Here is a 25,300-nt window from a genome sequence, read left to right as displayed (position 1 = left end):
TCCAGACATGAAAATCAAATAGCTTGAAGGCAGGGACATCATGAATGGGGAAAGGTAGTCCATGAAATAACAGGTAAAATGATAGTTATGAATATCCCACAGGAAGGCAAGAATGAGAAAAAGCAGTACTTAAACAGAACAATGGAAATCTTTTATTTGAGTAGAGGATGGGAAATAATTCATAATGGGAATATAGTTTATGTTGAAAATAATGCCTTTGATGTTCCCAGCATATTTTTGAAAAAAATGGTAGCTCATCTACACTAAATGATAAGCATGCACAATGACAGCAGAGAGGCAGGAAGGGAATTGTGAGGTGGTGGTAAGCTGGATGCCACTAGAATGGAAACTAACCCAGTATTTATGGCAGGCAGCCAAATCAGCAAAGGTCAATATCTCCTAGCAAAATAAACTCCCAAATAGTTACAAGATTGACCTGCTTTTGGCATCAGTTACATTCATCAACATTGTACACTATGTATAGTGAAACGTGAAAGTAGAAATACTTTATAACCCAAATTGCAATAGCTAACTTTTCGTAGTTATTTGTGTGAACCATTTGTGTTAACCTTGAGCATCATACTCTAACAAAATGCTGAAATAGAGTTGATAGTGAAAATACACAAGAATCATGCATTTCTCATGAATGTATATTAATTGGTAAACTACAGTATTTTCCTGCTCCTGACCCATATCCCTCCAAACCTTTCCTATTGATGTATCAATCCAAATGTCTTTTAAATGTCATGACTGTGACCATATCCACCAACTCCTCAGGATATTCATTCCATATGCAAACCATCCTCTGCATAAAGAAAATTGCCTCTCATGTTGTTTTTTTAATCTCTCCCCTCTCTCCTAAAAATGTGCCCCTTGTCTTGAAATGCCCCATTCTAAGGAAAAGACATGTTGTGCTGCCCTTCTGGAGCAGGTCAAATTTGAAATTGTCAGTATTTTTACATTCAATTGAGCTTAGCTAGCTAATTTTAGCCATTCCAGCCTCATGTATAACTGGTTGTTTGATAAGGTGCTTAGGTATTTCTTACTCAAACTGTTCAAAGATGTTACACCTGGCGTGAGTTGGCCTCCAACCTCAGAAGGAGGGACACTACTACTACAACATCCAGTACTCCTTTTATTAAAACAGCTGTTACTGTTCTTTCCAGAGTTTTACACGTTTTAAATCAATTTGCTCAAAGATACTATTGGACAGCACTGGAATAGGTGAGACCTGAGCTCAGGTCTCCGAACTCAGAGGTAGGGACACTACCATTACACACCAGCCAGTGATGGGAACAATGTGTTTAGTTGTTCCATTGATATTGTCAACGTCATAAATGTCAGAAATAAAATGTGCTTTATTTAAATTCAACCAACGTGACCTTTAATTAATTCTGTACCCTACTTTAATTTTCTTGAAGGTTGGTGTACAGGAAAGGGGAACAAAACAAAATGTTCGGCCGTACCCAGCATGGTGTGGTGTCCACCTTTCCTCCGGTAATTGAATCTCGTTCCCAGAAGCCCCCTAGTGGGAGTTCATCATAAATTTCACCAACCACAGACCCAAACAGTAAGTACGCAACCACATCTTCAACGAGAAAACCAGATTGAGCGAGGGTCTGAAACCACTAACCTATTATAGTTCACTGCTGATTAATTTGCTGGATAGTTTGAGACAACCATATTTCCCCCAATTTATAGTAGCATATTGGTCAATATAAAGCATCGAATGCAGAAAATGTGATCACCTCAAACATAAATATTGCTTTTCGATGTTCAATATATATAATTTCGGCAAACACTAAGCATCAATAATAAAGTTTTCTCATTCTGATTATGCTCCGTCCGTAGCGTTTCAAGCGTCAAAAAAAAGCCCAGTACAGCACAATTAGAAGCGTATAAAAGGACTATATGTGACAAATGATATGAACCGCTTTGCAATGTTTTGCGAGAATATACTCGGCGTTACAGGTGAACTTATACAACGCTATTAGCAGGGAAGCAATCGCTTTTCGAACATCGTTCACAAAAGTCAATCGGAATCTTAAAATTCCAAAAGAACTCTCTCTGACTTTCTTAAACTTAAGGATTGTTTTCTATCCGAAAAGATTCTGCCTCGAGTTCACCTAGTTACAGAATATTCTTTGTTAAATGTAGTGCGGAGGTGGAAAAACTTGTCAATCGCCGTTCGGTGCTGTGTTAGATCTTTGGAAGTTACAGTTCTCTAACAGCAACTGCTTTTAATGTCTCAGGGAGACTCTGATACTCTCGCTGCACCCGAACTATATAACGCTTTCAACACCCTGGGCACTTTGAGTGTAAATATAGTTCACACTGATTTGGGGGGGGGGGGCAAATTTTCAAGTCGGAAAGTGTAGGGAGTTACCGGAACATTAGCCGTTTCCTTTTACGGTTCCTTCTCGTTCTTATAACATTGCAATATCTGTGAGCTGTAAAGATCAGTGGGACGGCTCCATGAGATAGCATTGTATTTATTCCTCAGTCATTCTATACGGACACTTGTCCTGAGTATCTCATACCCTAACTTAAGTTGGCAATTCCAAGGAATGTAGGGGCTCTTGTCGATGGGTTCATGCCCCACCAGCTCCAGAGCTGGGCTATAAAACATCTGAACAGGTTGATTAGAAAATATTTAGAGAGGTCCACCAATTCTTAGTGTGCCAATGAACACCATAAACGTATTTTGTTTAAAAAAACAAAATGACTTGCAGTTAATTCGTCGTCCCATTCACAAGTGTCTGTACCACAAAATGGGATTCTTTCATAGTACATACTCTATATTTTAAAAAAAATCAATTGAAAACGCCGGAGTGTCGGTATTATAAAGTATGCACGCCATTTAAAACATAGTGAACTTAAAGTTTACAAAAATCTTAAAGCGTAGGCTTTTGTATTAATTGCGCCAATAACAACTCTGCAGGTGAACTCTAACCACGATTAAAGTTGTCGCTCATCATAAAATAAGTGATGGACAGAAGTAATGGTGAAATTTGGAAATTTCTTCCAATCTATTATTTTTACTCTCAGCTACTTCGTTTTTTAAAAAAAAACACAATGAAACACGCAGATTCCATTTCCTTCCGCAATTCTCTCTTGTTTGTAATTAAAGTGAGATGATCATTGAGATGCAGTAATTGTGGCTCTCCCGTGGCCTGGTGTTGTGCATTTATTCCAATTGACAATCACATTGTTCTTTAATTAGTAAATGCCCGGTTTACCGCATCCACTGATTGGGAGAAAAATTTGGCAATGGAGGGCATTACAAACGCATATCATTTGTGGTTTATCTCCGATTCAATTCGACTTGTACAGACATGCACGGTTAGTTAGTGCTTGGAAAAGTGGTAATAACATTGAGTTCCAGTGTTTGTGCAGCAGCCGCCAGCTGATCTTCAGCAGAGTGCTCTAGTGCCCTTTTAATAACTTTACCCGCCCTCTGTTTATTTGCTTACACCCATTTGGGTTTTGCCAGAACGTACAGTTATTTCAGTGGATAAAGCCAACCACAATTATTGAAGCTCATCAGCTTGGCTCTTATTGCAATACTTTGTTTAGCGGGGGGGGGAACCTGTTCCAAAAATAATCTCGAGAAAGGAACATTCCTATTATTTAAAGCTGGGCATTAGGAGCAGTCATGAGTGTTGTGTGTGTGTTATTGACACCCTCTAGTGCTCATTGGCGGCTCTTTTGACCTGGTAGGCGCCAGCATTAGCTGACACTCGGGACACCAGCTCGACTATTCACTGACTAAACCGTGAATAATATACTTTGCAAGTCGTTTATTTATATGTGTATATATAATTTGTAATGGGGGCGGCTGACAGTTCCAACCTTCCTATTTTCCAGTCTGATAATTCGTTGTTGGAGATTCTCCCCCCCCCCGGCAAGTTGCACGCGGTGATTAAAGTCTAGTTCAGGTTCTCCTGAAAGTTGTCAGTTTGTGAAGCTTTCAATCTGAGGCAGCGATGGACTGACTGTTGAAGGTTGGCCGCTTACCTCTACCCCCGAGAAAAAAAAAGGGACTCTCGTCAGCAACCATTCGTTTCAACAAATATTTTTTTTCTGAGCAGCGAGACATTAAAAGGGGGTGGCTCCTAATCGCGCTGGTTTTATTTTTGGATTGCAGCTGCCGGAGAGCGAGGAGAGAAAGTGTTCTTCTTTCTGATTAGAGGGGCGGTTTCTGAGTGTGGAAAATTTCCCTGCGATTGAATCCTCCTTCTCGGAAGAGAGAGGGACGCAGGCAGCTAGTGACTGGCTCACTGTGTGTGTGTGTGTGAGAGAGAGAGAGAGGACTGGGGATGTCGCTGCTGTGTGCTGACTGATTCCAGTTCCCACACCATACAAGCCCATGGCTCCCTCAGTCTGGACGTGAGCGGACAACCGGAGGAGGCCGGTCGTATAAATCCCCCTCCCTCCGGGCTGCAATTCCATTATTGCAGTTTTTTAAAAAATATATTATTTTTGACAGTGGGCAGGCCTACGTGGTGTCTGAGCCGGAGGGAGCAGCTTCTCTTAGACCCAAGCCAAGGCGGCTGTGAGTGCCGAAGGATGAGTTTGAGCGTGAAATTCAGCATCTTCCTGCTTCTGTCTGAGCGGATGCTCAGCACCGCCACTCACCTTTCCAACCAAGGTAAGAGTCAGAGAGAGAGACGGGCCAGTCGGGAAAGTGTTAGCTTCTCACTGACACCTTTTTTTATTAAACTTTCACAGCTCCCCAAACAGCCCGGTCCCTATCCGGAGCACTGCGGTTTACCGTTAGTTCTGGGGTCAGGACCCAAGGACCCTTTTTTAAAAAAAAACAATCCAAAAATTATAAGATGTGTTGAGCAAAACTGGCCTGGTATTTTCTCTAATCTCAATTTCGCCGGTTCCCCGCAGATCCGCGCTATCTTGGACATAGATGGATAGTGCAGTTATATCTGCACCATCATCTGACAGCATCACCTTCCCTAAGTTTGCAGAATGGACCTGAACGGATGGAAGATGGCCATGATAGACGCGATTGATATTTGTGCCTAGTTTCTTTAGGGTTAATTCGCGCCTGAAGCGTAATCCCGATTTTGACTTCAGTAAACTGTCGATCGTTAACATTCCTTGTTCCAGTGTTACTTTAATATAATTCTAGTTTGTGGATGCTAGCTGTGACATTTTCCCCAAAATTAACACACACAGTTAAAGCTGCAGTAGCAAGTTTATTGGACGATTGCAGAGTTTATAAGTATGTCGCTTTAACTTAGCAGGTTGATTCCATTAGGTAACATGAAATTTTCTCTATGCTGGTTAACTAGAGATAATACTCTTGTATTATCAAGTTAGATGCCAGGCTGAGATTGACGGGTGATATTGTATTTTAAACCGTATTGTTAAACTGTGTTGATTCCCAAGGCCCAACAAAAGCTCTTCATTTGGCCTTCATAATTGAGATTTTCCATAAGTAGATTATAGCAAAATGTTCAGAGTTCAGGATCGGCCTTATTTTGAGTTGATGTTGAGGAAGTTGGACGAAAGATTTTTATCAAATAGTTTCAATTTAAAACAAATAATATTGATTGTTTATACTACAGATGATGTATTTTGAGCTGTTGAAGGTTCTTTGTCCCTTGAGATAATCCCAAGGTTAAACCATGATATGAGCCCTTTTCCAAAAGTAGTGTAGTTTAATGTAAACTTGTGTTTAATTATGGTAAAAATTAAACTATATAGTTGTGGAATGTAGAGTTACGTCCATAGAGGTTTTTTTAATCATCTGTGCAAATAGCCCATGAATTCTCTTCATTAATGAAATTGTCATCCTCTGGATTCAGCATACCTTTACTAATGCTGTTAATTGAATTAAAGGATGCACCAAGCACCTTATGGAAGTATTACTGAAAATATCAAATCAATTAGCTTTTTTTTTTGCATTCTATTGGTAGTGATTATTTTGTATTCCTCAATTTGATTTTGTTACTATGTGGATACAATTGCTGAAATTTAAAGTTGAATAATCACTTAATTTTCATGTTTTAATTGCATTTTCTCATTCAGTATCTTTTGGAAATAAAATACTAATGAACTTTCATCACTTTAACCAAGGGTTTCATGATTGCATTTTAATTTTATTTTAGATATATTAATCAAAGGCAGCAATGAAACAAAAACTGTTTCCTGTGTAACTGAATACATATATTAAAGTATCATTAAAATTTTCCCAGTCTGATTTTGATTTTTAAAACCATACTTTGACCATATGCAGTCATTGTATCAGATGCATTCAAGTGAAATGTGTTGACCCCAAATTTTCATCTACACATTAGAGTAAAATGCAACACAATATAAGGTTGACAATTTGTCATGGGTTGTCATTTTCAGCTGATAGGTTATAAGAGTTCATGATGCATACTTCTCCAAACTTTAATATGCATCAAATCCTAGTTTTAGAATATTACTTCACTTTGCCAAATTACTATATTTTACTTCACCCTCAAATTGATCAACATTTCATGAGTCCAAAGGACATTTGATGTCAGCTTGGAAAGCTGTACCTTTCAAACAAAGTTAGAAACTACAGTGTAAAGTTGAAAGACAAAACCTTTATAGCAGTAAGGCATGGCTTAACCCTATCCCAATGTTGTAGAATTGATTCCAAAACAGATTAGAAAATGTAATGGGTATTTATTTGCTGCCAAAATAATGGTGCTCCTGCCATTGTTTACATTACAAATAGTGCAGCAGCTTCAGGCACAGGGCAGATGTGTGGTTTTGAAATGTCCATACCCTGCTATATAGGCTGCCTCCTTGGTCATTTATCTGACAAAAGATGGTATCTCCCTGTCTGCTATATGATTGTAATGTATTAATTAGCTTCAAGGTGCAATGTTTGTTCAGTAAATGGGAATTAAACTCCATACCAACTGTTTAAATCTTGTCCACTTCAATCAAACAATTATTTTAAAGCCAAGTTAGTTATTGCTAATCACCATATGAGAATAGACAATTAACTGTTTGAATGAATAAGATTCCATTAGTTCAAAGTTAGTCATTGTCATCTTTGGCTCGTTCAAAAATATAAAACTTCAAATTATTACTGATTTTGCTTTTATCTATCTCAATCCAATCAATCTATCTATTTGTTTCTCTTTCAATACCTGGTACACTGACTCATACATACACTCTTCCTTTGTCCATGCACTGTTATGTTGCAATCCTTCAACTTTCAGTTGACACACAATTGCTTGTCATGTTCCATTAGGACCCCACTGCCCTTGTTGGGGGTTTTCATTGTTCTGTTGTCACCTCTCAATTTCAGCAAATTGCCACAAAATTAAGATTCTGCACATGCAAGGGGAAATCTAACTGATTATACTGTTAAATGCACTGCTGCAACAAATTGCCTTGAGTTGGAATGATGAATGCAAGTGTAGTTCAACTATTAAGTTTTACCATGTACTTTTTCACATATGAATGTTTTTCAAAATCTCTTGAATATACCTATTGAAAGATTAATCATGCTTATGAATTGAGTTATTCTGGAAGTTGTTCTGAAGTTGCGGTGATAAAATATTGACCAAGGTGCAAAATTAGTCAGATACGTCATCAAAATGAAGACATGAACTCAATACATTCAGAGAATTTAAAATGTTTCAATTGATATAATATAGCTATTACATTTCTATTTACTAACCCACTTGTCAGTGAAAAGTCAAAGCTATCGATATCATGCATGTCATTGGTAGGAAAATTCATTGCCCACCTATACCACCTTTACGATATACCCATTGCAAAAATTATGGAAAGTAACAAATATTACCATATCCTTGAGAGAAAAGCTAGTACTTGATTTAAAAACATTTTGTCAATACATTGAGTGGGGAGAAAATTGTGGACACTGACAATTACCAGACTATGTTTAAATGGTATTATTGCTGGACTGTTATTTCAGGGATCCAGGTAATGTTCCAGGGACCTGGGTTTGAATCCTACAAAGGCAGATGGTAGAATTTGAAATCACTAAATATCTGGAATTAAGAGTCTAATTTGGCCGTGAATCCGTTGTTGTTTGTTTTTCCTACAATCTGGTTCACTAATGTCCTTTTATGGAAGGCAACTGCCACCCTCGCCTGGTCAGGCCTCCATGTGAGTCCAGACCCACAGCGATGTGGTTAACTCTTACCTGCCCTCTGGGCAATTAGGGAAGGGCAATAAATGCTGGCCCAGCCAGTAATGCTCTCATCCTGTGAGTGAGTTTTTTAATAAATGTTATTGGTAAGCTATATGACCAAGGATATATGCTGAGGCATATTAGTATACTGTAAGTGGAAAATATCCATCCGTGCTTTTTAAAATACATAAAGTTTCATTGAAGCAAAAAAATTAACTTGACTCAATGGAATTTTAAGTTTCTGTTGCATGGATTTTAGATAGCTTTCAGGTTCTTATCATCCCCTACTTTACAATGACCCATGATATCTTTAGAAATTTAGCATTTTGTATTGCACACATTTTTAAATAAGTTGGATTCAATTATTAAGTGTATTCAAACATATTCTCATCAAATTTAATTTGTGGATGTGTGGTTTTGCTGGCATTGTTTGCTTATGCTAAGGCAAGCTGTTTGCACTTTCATCTGTCACCTATGATCAATGAGGTTCACATCAGCATAGAATTAAATTCTTTTTGAAGTGGAAGAGTCAAGAACATCATTTGAGGGGAAATTATTTTACTTGGTAAATATGCATATTTTACAGTGTTCAAAACTTTTTACAATTGCTGTAGAAGCATTTGAAGTCTTTTCATCTATTCATTTATTTTCTTCTTGGGTTTGTCTGTAATGGTTATCATTATGACTAATTGTAATGATTGTCACACTATTTAAGGCTGTTAGCAAGAGGAACCAGGTATGCCTTTTGGTAATTTTATTTCTGTCCATTGCAATGCCACACTATGTAACATTGTCCTCTATCCCTGTTCTGTCACTGAAATTAGCATTATACTCGGTACCAATGGACTTAGCAATGTTGTATTTCTAATCTAAATTTCAAAATAAACTGACAGCACTTTATATGCCTGCACTCTTTTTTAAAATGCCAAAATGGAGGCAAGAGAGGTTTGAAATCAATTTCAAAAATTGTAAACTAATAGGGTAAAAGTTTATTTCTGTGAATTTTTTTGGCAAGATGTTAATGTTGGTTTGGTCTTGTCATTTGTGACTCTAGTCACTGCCATAAGAAAGCTACAAAGATCACACCTGAATGCATTTTATTAATGTTGAATGCAATGCTAGATGTGTAACACCTAAACTATGCAGATTTCTCATCTCTCTTCTCTTCCCCCCCCCCCCCCATCCAATCAATTAGTTTCTACTCTGTTGGCTTATAGATGTAAATTATTTCAAAATAGTCATTGATAAGTTAGTGACGTAGAATAATGTTCACGTGCATAATCTCTGGCACTCTTTTCTTTCTAAACAAACTTTTTGGAGTATACATTTTTGCTTTTGGTTAATGTGGCTTTTGTGAGCTTTTATTTAAATCTAGTGCTGCCAAACCTTTCCAGAATTGTGATAATTTCTCTCTCAAGATAGTTGTGAATGTTTGTTAAAAATCAAAACACCCATGTTCCATTTGATGTGCAACTAAATGCACATTGATAGTAGTTAATTTGACATCAACACAATAGTGCATTGCAGAATTAAATACACAACTTGTCATACATTTTCCAATCAGTGTAAAACATTGACTTTTTTGTACAGTAACTATTCTTTGAGCATATTTTATCTGTTCAACATGTGTGCAATTGAAACCAACTAGTCTACTTTTCCCTGTAGCCTTGGAATTTTGGCTTCAGTCCTTCAATCCCCTTTTGAAAGCCCTGATCAGATTGGCCTTTACCATACTTTAGTGCACTGCAAATCCTAATAATTCATTGATTAAAGCTATTTCTTCAATGTGTCACCTGTAGGTGATGGCCTAATCATGTTATCATTGAACTGTTAATCCAGAGATCCAGATAATGTTCTGGGCACCTGGGTTTGAATCCCGCCATGGCAGAATTTAATTCAATTTTTTTTTTTAAAACTGTAACGATTATTGGAAAAACCCATCTGGTTCACTAATGCCCTTTTAGGGAAAGAAACTGCCATCCTTACTGGGTTTGGCCTCCATGTTGTGGGTCTGGAGTTACAATGTTACAATGACTGCCCTTTAAGCAATTAGGGATGTGCAACAAATGCTGGTCCAGCCAGTGACACTCTTCTCCCATGAATGAATGAATTTCATTCATTCTGTGAATTATTTTTTTTTAAAAAGTCACTTTTTTTAGTTCTTTTGCCATTCATCTTCAATCAGGTATCTTGACTGTTCTACTAATAGAAACAGTTTCACCCTAATGACTCTGTACAAACTTCCCACAATTTTGATGAGTGCCATATAATCTCCCCTCAACTAACTTCTAAAGAAAGTAGTCCCAGATTATCCAATCTATGTAACTGAAGTCATTAATCTTTGGAACTGCTCTTAAAATTTTTCTGGCCCTCTCATTCTGCCTAAAACTGGTCGCATTGTTTGTGGTGAGGCCAAACTAGCGTTTTATTAAGGTTTACTATAATTTGCTTTACTGCTCTGCCTTTTCTTGAATAAAACCCAGAATCTTGTAATGCCTTATTAAACATGTTTTTTTTTCTCAAACAGTCTTGTTGCTTCCTATAACTTGTACTTGTGCATGCCTTGGGACCTCTAATCCTGCACTTCTGTTTGAATTGTACTCTTCAGTTTATATACTACTGCCTCAGCCCTAGGGACCAAGATTTGATTCCAGCCTCTGGCAACTGTCTGTGAAATTTGCACATTCTCTTTGTGCCTGGGGGGGGAGGGGGTTCCTCTGGGTGCTCCAGTTTCCTCCTACAGTCCAAAGATGTGCAAGTTAGGTGAATTGGCTATGGGAAAAACAGGGTTATTGGGATGGTTTAGATTGGAGTGGGATGCTATTTGGGGGGATGGTGTGGGCTGAATGGGCTCCTTCCAGTTGTGGGGATTCTGTAATATTGTTTCTTCCTTTGTAGCAAAATATGTCACTTCAAACTTTTTTCTAATTGCATCCACCACTCGTCTGTCTATTTCTCAGCTTCTGTAAGTCGTCCTGGAGTCTGTCATAAACATCCTCTTCCTTCACAATAATTCCAAGTTTTGTCATCAACAGATTTTGAAATTCTGCCCTGGGTATTTGTGTTGTATTAAAAGTGCTGCTCATATTAACAACCTTTGGGGATCCCCACTAGATGCCTATCTTCTCCAGACTGTTGTGTAGTTGCATAATTTCTGCAGTATAATGTGACAAAAAATCTGCATATATCATACCTAGGGGTATTTGGTGTCTTAATGATTTTTTTAAAATTAGGTTGTTTTTAGTGTGGGACCATTAATGTACTTGAATAATTATAGTTGCATTACATGTTGAGCTTGTTACACTGACGCATGATTACTTTTGAAGGACATAAAGACTGCTTGTTTTGATTAAAAATCCATGCTGAACACAAATCTTATCTGTCTCTATCATGGGTAAACTTCTGGAGGCTTTAATCCAGGCTGGAATTAATATTCCATTAGAAGCTTTAAGTTAATTAAAGGTGTCCAGTGTGCATTTTTAAGAATGAATCTTGACTGACCAATCATCATGTGTTTTATGGAGAGTAAATACAGTGGTTGTTCTGTAGTTATATTTAAGTGTTTGAAAAAGTGAAGTATAGGAGATTTTTAGGATGAGCATGATTTTAAAAAATGGAACTGCATGGATAGGAAGTTGATTGAAGCAGAGTAATGGTTAGCAAATGTATTTTGGATTGGACTGCAAATTATATCGTGTTTGGATTTTCTATCTCCAGTTCAATATTTTAGTGCACTGACTGCAAGTGGTATTGTAATGGTAATGTCACTGGGCTAATAAAAGGTTCAGGCTAATGTGTTGGAGACAGAGAGGGTTTTAAAGTGTACCATGATCTGGAATGTGCAAACAGATTCAATATAACTTTCAAAGTAAAATTGGATATTTACTTAGCCTGCAAGAATATGGCAGATTAGTTCCATTTGGCCAGTCTTGTCTGTGTTAGATTGCCAGAAGAGTTGAGCCATTTTCCCTATAATTTATCAAAGTCTGTCCACTTCCAATAAGTATTGAATATTCATTTGAAAGTTCTTGAGGAATCTGATTCTTTCCAGTATGCTCCTGATTTAAAACCAGTTGCTGTGAGTTAATTTCTCTTTTCTCTCATTTGCTAGTTATTTTAAAATTGATTTGCTCAGATCACATCACCCTGCATAGCAAAACAACTGTCCAATCAATTGACTGAACTGATCCTCAATATAAGTCAGCAGCTAGTGTCTTAATTTACTGGTATTTATGTAATGAATGATTACAGATGAAAGCAATCTTGTAACTTGCTTTAATTAGAATTAGTCTACTTCCGAAGTGCTCCAATGTCACTTCAGTTCTGGCTTTGCAATGTTTCCGGTGCTGTGGCCATGTTCCATGATTATTTGCATGGCTTTGATTTCCCTATCTGAAGCTTTGCCTCGTGGTAGCTGCCTGTAATGGCGATGTATGCTCAGGTGGTTAGAAGTCTTGTTCTGTTTTAGATTTCCCAACCTTTTAATGGCACTTTTTTTTTTTCTTTGAAATTTTCTCACTTCCACCATAAATTTCAACTTTACTCATGGAACTTCTGATATATATTTTCCCTCTGGCTGAAAGTTGACTTGAAGTCACATTTACAATTTATTGATAATCAATAATTGAGCACACTTGGATGTTACAAATTGCTGGCAATGTTCTAGCTCCATGTGACTTTAAGAATGCACTTGCATTTCAGATTGGAGAAGAGAGCTTTTACCGTCAACTGTAGGTTTTACTTTGATGAATCTTGCCATGAATTTCTCTTCTGTGCATCCTTTTTGAAGTTTCGGCTTTCCCAGCTGTTGACTGATTTAAGTGAGTAGCCTTTGTAAATCTGTCTAAAGATTTCTTCAAAGCTCATAGGAATCTAAACTGATGCTCACCATGTTATATGATAAATCTTCACAGCCAGCTTTGGTGAAAGCTACAGCAAGTAGATTTATTGCTACCATGCTGCTTTTTTCCCTAAGATTGGGATCTGGACTAGAGGTAGAGGAAAACAACAAGATAGACTAATGAGAAGTAGCCATTGTCTTAAGTAGAGTTGTATTGGAATAGTATATTGGATTGGAAAATTGCATATCACTCTGCTTTTCCTCTTCACCTTTAAAAGGCAGGAATCTTAGACCACTTGGCCAGACATCAGTATTGAGGAAATTGTTGCAATCTGAATTAAGGATGGGATGATGGAACTGCTTGAATATTTTGTGTGCCAAGCAGAACCAACTTGAATTCAAGGCAGGTAGGTCATGCCAAACACACGCCATTGAATGTTTTTGAATTGTTAACTTAAGGTAGTAGACAAGGCAATGTCTGTAAATTTTGTTTATAAAATGCCTTTGGGAAGTCTGTATAAAGTCTCATACGAGAGATTGTTAACTAAGATGGAAGCCCACAGGAGTGGTGGCAAATTACTAACATGGCTGGGAAAGTGGTTGAGTGGCAGGTGACAGAAGGGATAACGGGAACGTACTCAAATTGGCAGGATCTGACCAGTGATGTCCCACAAGACTGTTTTAGGGCCTCAATTGTTCATAGTATTTAGTTATGACTTGGATAATGGCATAATAGTCATACCTAAACATGTTGGTGACACAAAAGCAGCATTATAGATAGTGTTACCATAAAATTAAAGGGAAATTGGGATGCTACATGAATGGACAAAACTGTGGCAGATGGAGTTCAATATTAGAAAGTAAGGTTGTCCATTTTAGACCAATAAATTCAAGGTATGAAGTTAAACAGTGGATGTCCAAAGAGACTGAGGGGTAAGAGGAGAGTGGGTTTAAGTACATAATCTTTAAAATATCATGAATAGATGCCGAAACGAATCAAGAATGCTAATGGAATGCTAGCTCTTATATCTAAAGGGGTAGATAGGTTGGAGTATAAGGATGTGGACGTTTTGCTGCAGTTATACAAAACCCGAGTTCACGCCACTTGGAGTATCATGAGCAGATCTGAGCATCACACCTTCGGATATATTGGCTTTGGAGTGAATACAGTATAGTTAACAAGAATGAAACCTGGACTATATTTTTTAGATTAGATTACTTAGTGTGGAAATAGGCCCTTCGGCCCAACAAGTCCACGCTGAAGCGCAACCCACCCAGACCCATTCCCCTACATTTATCCCTTCACCTAACACTACGGGCAATTTAGCATGGCCAATTCACCTACCTGCACATTTTTGGACTGTGGGAGGAAACCAGAGCACTTGGAGAACACCCGCACAGACGCTGGGAGAATGTGCAAACTCCACACAGTCAGTCACCTGAGGCAGGAATTGAACCTGGGTCTCTGGCACTGAGAGGCAGCAGTGCTAACCACTGTGCCACCATGCCATCCACCAACTTTAGGGGTCAAGTTATGAGGAGTGATTGTACAAGTTAGACCTGTTTTCTCTAGACTTTTAAAAGGTGAAAAAGGATGATTTGATTACAATCAGGAAAAGACCGGGTAGGCAAATAAATTATTTCTGTTGGTTGGTTGGGAATTCTAGAACTAGAGGGCATTGTCTGAGAATTAGGGCTGGCCTGTTCAGGATATATTATGAAGTGGAAGATGTTTGGAACTCTCTTCCAGAAACATCTGTGGATGCTGGATCAGTTAATTTTAAACCTGGGGTAGATAGTTAAGACAAAGTCTTGGCATTCTTCATAAAGCGTGATGCTCTGTGCCATATGCAGTGCTTCAGCTGAGACTTGAGCAGTGATTTGCAAATGTTTTACTTTATTTTTGCATTCAATGCTCTATTTGCAAACTATTTTAATTCATACAGCACTTTCATGTAATAAAAAATCTCAAGTTATTGAAAAGCATGAAAGACAAATTACAACTGCACGAGAAATATTTTTAATCTTTTCAAATGGTGTGCTTCAGTGACAAGGCCAGTATTTGGTGGCCATCTTTTCATTGTTCTGGATAAGAGTGCCAGGCTATTTAGAGGGCATGTTAGAGTTGAACACACTGCTATACATCTGGGGTCACATATCAACCAGGTCAGTAACTTTCTTTCCTTGAAAGATATTTGTGAACCAGTTGGGACTTTGCAACAACTGATGGTCACCATCACAGAAACTAGTTTCACACTTGAGATTTATTCATTGAATTTAAGTTCAATCCATTCTCATGGTGGGATTTAGACCCATCTATCCAGTGTGTTCGCTTTGATCTCTGGATTATTTATCCACTGACATTATTGCTTTGCTACTGGCCTTTGAAAGGAGGTTGAAAGAATAGTTCTTGATGTGAATCTGCTCAGCAGGCCATCTCCAGCTCAAATGACTTCAAGCAAAAAAGTCTAGTTAAGTGTCTGGCCCTGTTGCCATGGAGAGGATCGAGTCAGTTTGAAAAGGGTCTAGGATCGTGACTTCTGTTTTTCCCAGTATTTAATTGGTGGAAATTTCTATTCATTTGGTACTGGATGTTGGACAAGTAGTCTAATAAGCTAGCAACATTGGAGCCATCTAGAGTGGCATTAAAGTAAAGCTTGTGCCTGCATATATTTGGAAACTGTGCTGTTGAGTTATGTCACTGCTAGACACTATGTAGCAATTGAATGGGTATCCTGAGGCAAAGCCTTTGAATAGGAGAGGTAATATTTAGAAATGAGAAGTGAAGTTTTTGTGTGATTTTTCTAGTAATGGTTAGATCAGAGTGGGCAAAAGTTGAGTGAGTTGGCAGTATTCAGACTACATCTGGTTAACTGTATTCAAGTCTGTAAATGGCTCAAACGATGAGGAAAAACTTACCTTTCGTTGCAATGGCATAGGATGTCATTTCTGACTTTGAGAACCATTTTGTTACTGTGGTAGAAATGTGATGAAAGGGATTCCAATCTAGACTTGTGGGGAAGATGAGTTTGGATACGGGAATTGACACTACATTGAAGAAAAGAAGGCTAGTGCTGCTTTGTAAGGGCAATAGGGATAAGACTTTGTATCTTTGAGAGGGATTTTGAAGCCATCTTCAAGGCGAAAGTTGCCCTGTCTATGACTTGCTCTGTTGTCATCCAAGATTTGTAAATATCCACCTGGCCGCCGCTGCCTCTTTGCACTCTTATTGTAATCTGAATAGTACTGGTTTGATAAGTAAAATTACAGGATTCTATGAACAAGAGTGAGACTCCTTACTTAGTTAACACAAAAGGGGCATCACAAGGATTGTGGGCTGAATAGTATCCTTTTGTTCTGTTAATTTGTTGCAGTCTTTTAAGAAAAACTGCCATGTTTCTGAGAACAGTGATGTGAGCAAAAATGTGTTGGGGTGGGGAGAACCTCCTTAGCTTTGAGTCCTGAATGAAATAACTAATAAGGTGATGTATGTCATGTTTTATGTATAACTAATGTTAATTACGAATAATTGAATTAACTTGCTTCATCTGAACAACTGCAGTCACCAGCAAACCCAATGTTTTTTTTAAATACCAAAAACTTTCATGTACTTATCCCCGCACTCCGGATTCCTCAACTGTTCCAGAATCTTCCATCGGCCTCCGAAATCAGTCTGGCGCCATTACACATGCGCCCGCTACAGCGCCTGTGGCAATAGCCGCCGCGGACGATGACGTCACTTCCGCCCCCACCGACCTCGCAGCCTCCGCGATTGCCGCTCAGACTACTGCCTCCACGATCGCCATGAAGACGATCGCCGACAGATTCGTGACCTCTGCGGCTATGGGGAATAACTCTGTCTCTGTGGTCGCCGCAGCCACTTCCGCCCCCAGTGACGTTACTAACCTACACGACCACAACGCCGCATGTGTCTCCACCCCCACGCCGATCTCCGACAGCATGCCTAACCCCGCCCCTTCGCCGATATCCGTCACCACGTCTAACCCCGTCCCCACGCCGATCTCCGTCCCCACCCCCACACCCAGCTCCAGCCCTACACCAGGTCCTAGCTCCTAGCCCTGCCGTGTTTTCACCATCCCTCCAGACCTACCCCTCTCTGAGGATGAAAGATCAGTCCTCAGCAGAGGCCTCACCTTCATTCCCCTACGCTCTCAGATTAATGAGTCCAACACGCGGCGTGACATCGAACAATTCTTCCGCCGCCTTCGCCTCCGTGCCTACTACTTCAAGACTCTCGCCCACCCTCTGACGACTCCTTCTCATGCCTCCAACACACCCCATCCACCTGGACACCCCGTGCTGGCCTCCTACCTGCCCTCGACCTCTTCATAGCCAACTGCCGCCGCGATATTAACAGCCACCTGAACTCCCCCACCCCTCTCACCCACTCCAACTCCCCCAACCTCTCACCCTCGGAACGCGAAGCACTCCACTCCCTCCGTTGCAACCCCAATCTCACTATCAAACCAGCAGACAAGGGCGGCGCGGTAGTAGTTTGGCGCACTGACCTTTACACCGCTGAGGCCAAACGCCAGCTCACAGATACCTCCTCCTACTGCCCTCTTGACCATGACCCCACCCCCCACCACCAAACCATCATCTCCCAGACCATCCATAACCTCATCATCTCAGGGGATCTCCCATCCACCACCTCCAACCTCATAGTCCCACAACCCAGCTTCTACCTCCTGCCCAAAATCCACAAACCTGACTGCCCCAGCCAACCCATTGTCTCAGCCTGCTCCTGTCCCACCGAACTCATCTCTGCATACCTCGACACGGTCCTGTCCCCCTTAGTCCAAGAACTCCCCACCTACGTTCGGGACACCACCCATGCCCTCCACCTCCATAATTTTTGCTTCCCCGGTCCCCAATGCCTTATCTTCACCATGGACATCCAGTCCCTGTACACCTCCATCCCCCATCACGAAGGACTCAAAGCCCTCCGCTTCTTCCTTTCCCGCCGTACCAACCAGTACCCTTCCACTGACACCCTCCTTCGACTGACTGAACTGGTCCTCACCCTGAACAACTTCTCTTTCCAATCCTCCCACTTCCTCTAAACGAAAGGAGTAGCCATGGGCACCCGCATGGGCCCCAGCTATGCCTGCCTCTTCATAGGGTATGTGGAACAGTACATCTTCCGCAACTACACTGGCCCCACCCCCCACATTTTCCTCCGCTACATCGATGACTGTATCGGCGCCGCCTCGTGCTCCCACGAGGAGGTTGAACAGTTTATCCACTTCACCAACAGCTTCCACCCCGACCTCAAATTGACCTGGACAGTCTCCGATTCCTCCCTCCCCTTCCTCGACCTTTCTATTTCTATCTCAGGCGACCGAATCAACACTGACATCTACTACAAACCGACCGACTCCCACAGCTACCTGGACTACACCTCCTCCCACCCTGCCCCCTGTAAAAACACCATCCCATTCTCCCAATTCCTTTGTCTCCGCCGCATCTGCTCCCAGGAGGACCTGTTCCAAAAACGTACAACCCAGATGGCCTCCTTCTTCAAGGACCGCAATTTCCCCCCCCCGACGTGGTCGACGATACCCTCCACTGCATCTCTTCCACTTCCTGCTCCTCTGCCCTTGAGCCCCGCCCCTCCAACCGCCACCAGGACAGAACCCCACTGGTCCTCACCTACCACCCCACCAATCTCCATGTACAGCGTATCATCCGCCGTCATTTCCGCCACCTCCAAACGAACCCCACCACCAAGGATATATTTCCCTCCCCTTCCCTATCAGCATTCCGTAAAGACCACTCCCTCCGTGACTCCCTCGTCAGATCCACACCCCCCCCCCCACCAACCCAACCTCCACTCCCGGCACCTTCCCCTGCAACCACAGGAGGTGCAAGACTTGCGCCCACACCTCCCCCCTCACCTCCCTCCAAGGCCCCAAAGGAAACTTCCATATCCGCCACAAATTCACCTGCACCTCCACACACATCATCTATTGCATCCTCTGCACCCGATGTGGCCTCCTCTATATTGGGGAGACAGGCCGCCTACTTGCGGAGCGTTTCAGAGAACACCTCTGGGACACCCAGACCAACCAACCCAACCACCCTGTGGCTCAACACTCCAACTCCCCCTCCCACTCCACCAAGGATGTGCAGGTCTTTGGACTCCTCCATCGCCAGACCACAACACGACGGTTGGAGGAAGAGCGCCTCATCTTCCGCCTAGGAACCCTCCAACCACAAGGGATGAACTCAGATTTCACCAGTTTCCTCATTTCCCCTCCCCCCACCTTGTCTCAGTCAAATCCATCTAACTCAGCTCCGCCTTCCTAACCTGCAATCTTCTTCCTGACCTCTCTACCCTTCCACTCCAGTCTGACCTATCACCCTCACCTTGACCTCTTTCCACCTATCGCATTTCCAACTCCCCTCCCCCAAGTCCCTCCTCCCTACCTTTTATCTTAGCCTGCTGGACACACTTTCCTCATTCCTGAAGAAGGGCTTATGCCCGAAACGTCAATTCTCCTGTTCCCTGGATGCTGCCTGACCTGCTGCGCTGTTCCAGCAACACATTTTCATTTCTAGGATCTCTACCACTTTAATCGATCACACCATATTTCCTGAAATAAATTCAGACGCTGGATTGCCTGTCAGACATAGTGATAATTACTGGAATGTCTTTCGAAATTAAATCATTAAGGAAACAATGGCACCAAGAATTAATTGATTTTTGCACATATTTAAGGAAAGTAAGGCTTCGATTTTCTAAAATATTACCTAATAACAGCTCGTTTGACCAGATTAGTTAGGCCAAGTCAATGTAGCAATGCCATGTAAATAAGAATATCTTGTCACCTTTCTCAATATATATGTTTCATGTTAATAACACTTTTTAAATTATAAAATGACTCCAATGTTTAAGCATGTTCATTGTTTCAGAGGGCAGCAAAAAAAATCATAATACTGGAAGGCCATTCCCCTGAAATATTAACTATTCTGATTCCTGATCCGACTGATATCTCTGGGGAATAATTACTTTTCCATGTGAAATCTGGATCTCTCAAGTTACACAATCTATTAAGTATTATAAACCTTATTTCTCGCACCCAACATTAATGTTATGAGTAATAGAATGCAATGAGCACACCAAAAAGATGATGGAATTAAGATTGATCTCACCGATTTGACAGCTGCTCTCCAGATATTAATAACATAATGGGTCGGGTTTAATGAAACTTCAAGAACTCGCACTACTTTAGCTCTTCTGGCCTTAACTCGCTCTCGGAAGTCATTCTGTCATGATCTGCTCCAGTTCTTGGGTCGAAGCTCCCCTGGTTTCCATAGCTGCACTCCGTATTCTCTCCCAATACTAGATCTAGCTTTAAGCTTGCGCTACACAAATTCGTTTTCTTCTGCATTTCTGTTGTTTCAGATTTCCAGTATCCATGGTATAATTTTTTTTAAATTCTGAACCTGTCACCTTTCGTGCAATCCTGTTCAGAACTGTTAATGTTTAGAAAGAAACACCCCACTGTAAACTAAGAACTGTGCTACAATATTTCTTTTCTGAAAAAAAGTATAGGAAGAACTAAATTAAGGCAATGTCAACTTTGATTTATAGTTACCCACAATAAACTAGTGTTACTTTTTTCGTTCCACTACAAACCCTTTTAAGAAATTATAACTAGTTTGATGATTCATTCACAGCTTCTGGGATCAATCCATGCTATGTGTCTTCCAGCAGATTGTAGCATCAATTTGAGTGTTCTAGCTGTTTTGAGCATCTATCATTCAGGTTTTGGTGGAATAACCCTCTAATACTGATCTAGTACTTCAATTGTGGATGCTTCAGCTCCTTGTTCAGTGTGTTGGCTGATGTCTAAATGTTTTCTGACAGCCTCCAAGCTGAGTTTGATTGCTTTCTGTCATAAAGGTCTGAAGACCACTAGATTTCTTCTGGCTGCAAACTAGGTAAACATTCCAGGTGCTATTCCCAACACAAACCAAATTGAGCTTTGGCTGCAACTGCATTTTGTGTAGAGAATGAATTGCGCATGTCCCACGCTTGAACTACAGTTGACTAACTAACAATCCTCTCCTTTTGACTTCTTAATCCAGTGAGAGGCAATCAACTCCAAAACAAACTTGCAACTGCCTATTTACTGAGCAACCACCCAGGGAGCCTGAAACGGCAACAACATCTTCTCTCATTAGCCATCTCTATGACAATGTGGCATGTTTTGGGATTTGGCGCATCTGAGTCAACTTTAAGTGAAATTTAAGGATATGGGAAAATAAATAGGGTGCACTCGAATTCATTAAGATTAGATGCACAGAAATTCAAATTAATTTAAGTGCAAATCCATAACTCTGCAGCCATTATGAATGCAGTCCATTACAGCCCTCTTCCCCGAATTGGTAACTTTAGCTTCTTCCATGGCGATTATAGATAGATTAATAGGTCATCCATTGTTTCATGTTTAAGCTTTTAACTTTAACCTTAAAAACAAATGCAGGCTACTTTTAAAATGTAAAAACCCATGTTTGAGGTTTAAAAAGCACTATTTAGTGGAGCATTAAGTTGCAGCGCAACACTACAAATGTGGAGAATTAATTCTGTCCCAATACTACAAAATTATAAAGTGTTAGAAAAATCCAACAGGTCTGGCTGTATTTGTGGAAAAACAGGTCTGAAGTTCCAAACAATCATATCTGCTGAATTTGTCCATAACATTTGTAATTTAAAAAAAGTCCCGTATTTGCAATTTTTTCTTTCAATATTCAACAGTAGCATTGACACGGATGTTAATGATGTTAAAATGAACATCAAAGGAAGTCCATTATGATTCCATGCAAGTATTTTTGCGTGTGGTTTAAAAACATGTGAAATATATTGTGATTTCTTTCTTTCCTCTGTCATGCTGCCTTATCAATAAACAAGCTAGCATTGTATGACAGCATGCTCAGTATGTTCAACATTCAATGAAATCTAATCATCTTTATTTGTTTAGCTGATAAAGATGTACATAGCAAATCGCAGCGCTCAGTACTATACATGCCAAATTCAGTTTTTAAAATTGTTTCAATTGAAGTTTTTAATGTTATTTTAACATTGAATGAATGTCCTTTCTTTGACTTCCATCATGTATTCGATGATACCTATTTAGGGAAGCATTTCTTATTGCACTTGATCATTCTCTATACTCACCTTTTTACTGGAAATCTTCTATTGATGAAGCAGGTTCTGTGCATGCTATTTCATATGTGGCTCAGCACATGCAGCATTAGTACATTTCACAGCCATCCCTCTATATCAAACTCTCGTTCCTCTTTCTCTTGTTTTTACAATGCAAGTTGCCAGAAATGTAAATTTGTGTGATGTCAATGGGCATTTGAGTTTGGTTTAATTTCTAAGTGGAATTAAGGATTGAGAAAAGGAAATGGGTGAACTAGAGTAAGACTCTATAGAATAGAACTAGAGGGAGAAAGGACTTGTTAAAAGGGAGGAATGTTCTTTCAACCTATTTTTAACATCTAGGAAACATCCAAGAGCAATTTGAGACCACGGTTGAAATTCCAGTTTAAATTGCTTCATTTCTGCTGTGGACTGGCATTTCAGGACTGTAAGTTGCTTAATTAACAGGATTCATTCATGGTCTTTAAATAGCTGCAATGTGCTCTGATATACTTGTCAGGTAAATCCAGCGATACCTTGAACTTTACTTTGGGACCTGATTAGTGAGTGTATGCTTTTGTGAAGCTAATGGCAGAGCAGTATAAATATTCCAAGGTGTGGTAATTGGCAGCTGGTGATGTACCTAATCCTTGCCTTATTTGTGATTTTTGTTTTTAAAAATACCCTGTTAAAGGCTGGTGTTGTGAACTTACATTTTTTCCAGCAAATAAAAATTGGTTAGTGGTGGTATTGGTACATCTCTTTTGTGTATAACTTTAGCAGGAAAAATCTAACACATTCCCAACTTATTTTGATCATTTGGTTTAGAGTGAAGGCAGCTGTGTTCTATATTACAGAACTAATCCACACAGAACAGTTTTCCCAAATGAGTCAAACTTGAGCAGAATGTGGACGCTTGCTCTTCCAAATAAACCTGCCGGGGGCTCTACCCTGTGTAATGAATAGATTTTACAAAGGAATGTATGGAAATTTTGGAGGTGCATAGATTTCAATCAAATATTTTACTGTAAGACTTAAACTAGGTACCACAATAGTCATACAGCATGGAAACGGGGCCTTCTGCCCAACCCATCCATGCTGACCAAATGAAACTAATCCCATTTGCCTGCGTTGGGCCCATTTCCCTCAACCTTTCCTATTCATATAACTGTCCAAATAGCTTTGAAACATTGCAGTACTTGCATCTACCACTTCCTCACTGTTCATTCCACATACACACCACCCTCGGTGAAAAAGTTGTCCCTCCAGTGTTTCTCAAAGCTTTTTCCCCTTTTGTGCCCTCTAATTTTGAACTCTGCTATCCTAGGGGGTTTAAAAAAAACCTTTATTATTCACCTTATTTATCCACTTCATGATTTTTATAAGCCTCTGTAGGGTAATCCCAGGGAAAATAGGCCTAGCCTCTCCTTATAACTCAAACCCTCTAGTCCCGGTAATATCCTTGTCAATCTTTTCTACACTTTTCCCAATTTAATAATTTCCTACAGCAATGTGATCAGAACTGTACACGGTATTCAAAACGTGGCCTCACTAATGTTCTGCACAACCTCAACATGATGTCCCAACTCCTATGCTCAGTGCTCTGACATCAGAAGGCACGCATGTCAAATGCTGCCTTCACCACTCTGTCTACCTGTGAAGCCACCTTCAGGAGCTATGTACCTGAACCCCTGTTCAACAATACTCCCCAGGGCCCTACCATTAACTCTAAGAGGGAGGAAATTGCCGGGGCATTGTACAAAATCCTTGTCTCTCCTTTACTCGCAGGAGAGGTTCCAGAAGACTGGAGTAGAGCCAATGTTCTATCTTTTAAGAAGAATAGCAGGGGTAATCCAAACAATTACAGGCCACGAACCTTATGTCAGTGGTAGGGAAACTATTGAATAAGATACTGAGGAATAAGACTTGCTGTCATTTGGAAACAGTATGGGCTTACGCTGACTGTTAATGGCTTTCTGCAGAGAAGGCAATTTCCTCAATTTTGAGAGACATGACAAAGATTGAGGGCAGGGTGGTAGATGCTGTCTATATGGACGTTAGCAAGATCTTTGACAAGGTTCCTCATGTCAGGCTAATACAAAAGGTGAAGTTATATGGGGTCTCTGGAGAGCTGGTAAGGGTTACAGAAGGGTTACAGAACTAGCTTAGTCATTGCAGACAGCAGTGGTAGAAGGGTGTTTTTCTGACTGGAAATCTGTCACCAGTGGTATTCCACAGAGATCAATACTAGGACTGCTATTGGTAATTTTATAATTGTGGATGACAAAGGTTAGAGAAGCTATGGAGTGTGAGGGTTGACCGAGGATACCGCAGGATATGAATAGGCTTGGAGACTTTGGCAGAGAAATCACAGATGGAATTTAATCTGTGGAGTGTTATACTCTGCCTTGTGACTCATGTGTTACAGCAGTAGTTATCTTAGGGCAGCATGGTAGCTGAGTGGTTAGCTCTGCTGCCTCAGCACCAGGGACCCAGGTTCAATTCCAGCCTTTGGTGAGTGTGTGTGTGTGTCTCGTTCTCTGGAGTATGCATGTTCTCTCCTTTTTTGTGAGTGCTCCAATTCCCTGCCACATTCCTAAGATGCAGCAGTGAGTATAGTGGATTCTTTCTTGATCATATGCTTTTGGAGATAAGTCTCTTGATTAAACTTAAAATATAAGCCATAGCTATTAATTTAACCTGGAGCAGTGTTTGTAGAGGAATAAGACGGTGTTATTTTCTGGGTCTGCAGATTGTGAAGGAGCAAAAATGGCCTTAGGAGTGATATGTACTTCTTGTCAGATGTGGGAGTTTAAAGAGAGTTTAAGGGTTACTGCATATTATATCTGCCATATCTAACGGATGCGAATCTTATCAGATCGAGTGGGTCAGTTGGAGAGACAGAAGCAATGAGGAATTTGCAACGCAATAGTATGCGATGGATGGCAGTTATAGGAAGGGGGAAAAGTCTCAGATACAGTCATATAGATGGGTTAACGCCAGGAAGGGTGAGAGAGGTCGGCACCTAGGGCAGGAGTCTTTTGTGGATTATACCCATTTCAAACAGGTATGCTGTTTTGGAAAATGTAGGGAGTGATGGATTCTCAGGGGAATGTAGCACAAACAG

General features: G+C 40.4%; 1 protein-coding gene across 5 annotated transcripts in view; it reads left to right on the top strand.

The window, feature by feature from the left end:
• Positions 1–3,774: 3,774 nt before the first annotated feature.
• Positions 3,775–25,300, top strand: part of epha6 (eph receptor A6) — a 687,522-nt gene continuing 665,996 nt past the window's right edge. For 4 of the 5 annotated variants that reach the window (XM_087992858.1, XM_087992855.1, XM_087992857.1 and 1 more), the window contains exon 1: positions 4,016–4,651. In XM_087992858.1, coding sequence (XP_087848984.1) covers positions 4,570–4,651 — 82 coding nt within the window. In that variant the 5' untranslated portion in view covers positions 4,016–4,569. The other variant, XM_043700795.2, reaches the window with a different exon arrangement.

This window comes from Chiloscyllium plagiosum, unplaced genomic scaffold, assembly GCF_037043375.1.
Source record: "Chiloscyllium plagiosum isolate Xiang-an unplaced genomic scaffold, Cpla_swu_hap1 HiC_scaffold_12, whole genome shotgun sequence".
Lineage (NCBI taxonomy): Eukaryota > Metazoa > Chordata > Chondrichthyes > Orectolobiformes > Hemiscylliidae > Chiloscyllium > Chiloscyllium plagiosum.
Note: the sequence above shows the minus strand (reverse complement) of the source record. Positions and strands in the feature narration are given on the sequence as shown.